The 1,596-nt window shown below is 36.2% G+C and overlaps 1 protein-coding gene across 1 annotated transcript; it reads left to right on the top strand.

Moving 5' to 3' along the window:
• Positions 1-6: 6 nt before the first annotated feature.
• Positions 7-1,567, top strand: LOC105460973 (prion-like-(Q/N-rich) domain-bearing protein 25). Its single transcript, XM_011707476.1, has 5 exons — positions 7-231; positions 305-421; positions 650-769; positions 885-1,118; positions 1,194-1,567. The coding sequence occupies exons 1-5, from the start codon at positions 210-212 to the stop codon at positions 1,361-1,363; spliced, it is 663 nt and encodes a 220-aa protein (XP_011705778.1). The 5' UTR covers positions 7-209; the 3' UTR covers positions 1,364-1,567.
• Positions 1,568-1,596: the final 29 nt, after the last annotated feature.

Genomic DNA, 1,596 nt, shown 5'->3' with positions numbered 1-1,596 from the left:
GTCCAGACGCTATATGTAGTAATAATACATGTGTATGCAACGAAAATGTTTCTCATTACGTGGAGAGTGAACTGTTTTGCTGGGGAAACACGGGAATCAACGAAACTTGTAATCAAGACCGAGATTGTTACGTGAAAGATTTCAAAGGCAATTTAACATGTCACGCTACATGCGGCTGTCCCGATGGCACACGCTTAAGCAAGGATGAAATGAGTTGTGTAGGATCAGCAGGTAAACGGTTATCTTGTTATTTTTCCAAAGTTCATTACGTGGCGTTTGACAAAATCTTTGCACTAAATTTTAGAACTTGGAGAAGCTTGCGAAATAGACAGTGATTGTTATGTCCCGTCTTCCGTTTGTAAGAAACAAGTGTGCACATGTGCCAAGAACTATTATGAATCACATGAGCTTTGTTTGCCAGGTAATACTTTATAAATTATTATAAAAATATTAATTTTTCTTGAATAAAAACAGTTTATATTGACATTTTATATTGACACTTCTGAACAAACAGATTCAGATTTCATGGAATAATACAATACATAATAAATAATTGATATAAACCGTAACTAAAATTTAATCACAAAAAGTTTAAAAGTATATTAAAAGTAGCCAAATAACGTTTTCATGATCAGTAATCGAATTTTAGGTATCAATGCTGATTGCACGGGTAACGAAGGTTGCTCACCGAATAATTCCGTGTGTATTTCGAAGAAATGTTATTGCGAGCCGAATTATGTGGCTGCGTCTATTGATTCATGTATACCAGGTAAGCAATTATATCAATTCGTTTTTATAAAGAAAATATTGCTAAAACTTTCATGTATTATCAATAGTAAGAACTCTTTAATGTTCGAATGTATTTTAATATGTTTCTATTATAGTATCACTGTTCGGCGAGCCGTGTTTACTGGATATTCAATGTTCTGCCACTGCAACGGACGCAATTTGTGCGTCTGAGAACAGAAATGACACCGCGGTCACAACGGAATCGTCGACAGAATCGTCGACAGAATCGTCGATAAAATCGACGACAGAATCGACGACAGCAGAAGACAAAATTTGTACTTGTAGTACAGAGGACTACTACAGATTCGGAAGGTGTTTTAAGAAAAAATGTAAGACAAGAATAATCTGATAATGAGTTAATTTTTTTCTAAAAATTATTTATCAAGATATTTATATTCTCGCAGTTCTCGGCGAAATTTGCACGAATTTGGGTGAATGTTATGAAAGCTACAATGAAAAAAGAATAGTTTGTAGAAACGGGAAATGCGCATGCATATGGGGCTACGTGAAATTGAATGGTACTGTTTGTGTAAAACATTCACAAGAGTCAAAATTTTTTTTGAAAGGTGAGTAGCCTTGACTCGGTTAAGCTATTATATTCAGTTAATAGAAAATTTTTGCCGCATTTTATTTCCGTCCACGTTAAAGCAGTGCCGAGGTGAGGACCTTTCTCGGCCGCGCATAAAACCCTTTTATGTGGCAGAATAATGTGCCCGCAATTACGAGTCGCGCATTCGCACGCCAGTTCGAGGGCTGTATTGTAATTTTTGCGATTAGCATCGATAAGACGTGCCTGCAACGACATGG

This window comes from Wasmannia auropunctata, unplaced genomic scaffold, assembly GCF_000956235.1.
Source record: "Wasmannia auropunctata unplaced genomic scaffold, wasmannia.A_1.0 LD312575.1, whole genome shotgun sequence".
NCBI classification, from domain to species: Eukaryota; Metazoa; Arthropoda; class Insecta; order Hymenoptera; family Formicidae; genus Wasmannia; species Wasmannia auropunctata.
This window is presented reverse-complemented; position numbering and strand designations above follow the sequence as displayed.

Excerpts from the sequence above, each read along its gene's own strand:
- LOC105460973 (XM_011707476.1), top strand. The coding sequence starts at position 210 with ATGAGTTGTGTAGGATCAGCAG. Across the intron at positions 422-649 it reads ACATGAGCTTTGTTTGCCAG|GTATCAATGCTGATTGCACG; the intron begins GTAATACTTTAT and ends ATCGAATTTTAG. Across the intron at positions 770-884 it reads TATTGATTCATGTATACCAG|TATCACTGTTCGGCGAGCCG; the intron begins GTAAGCAATTAT and ends TTTCTATTATAG.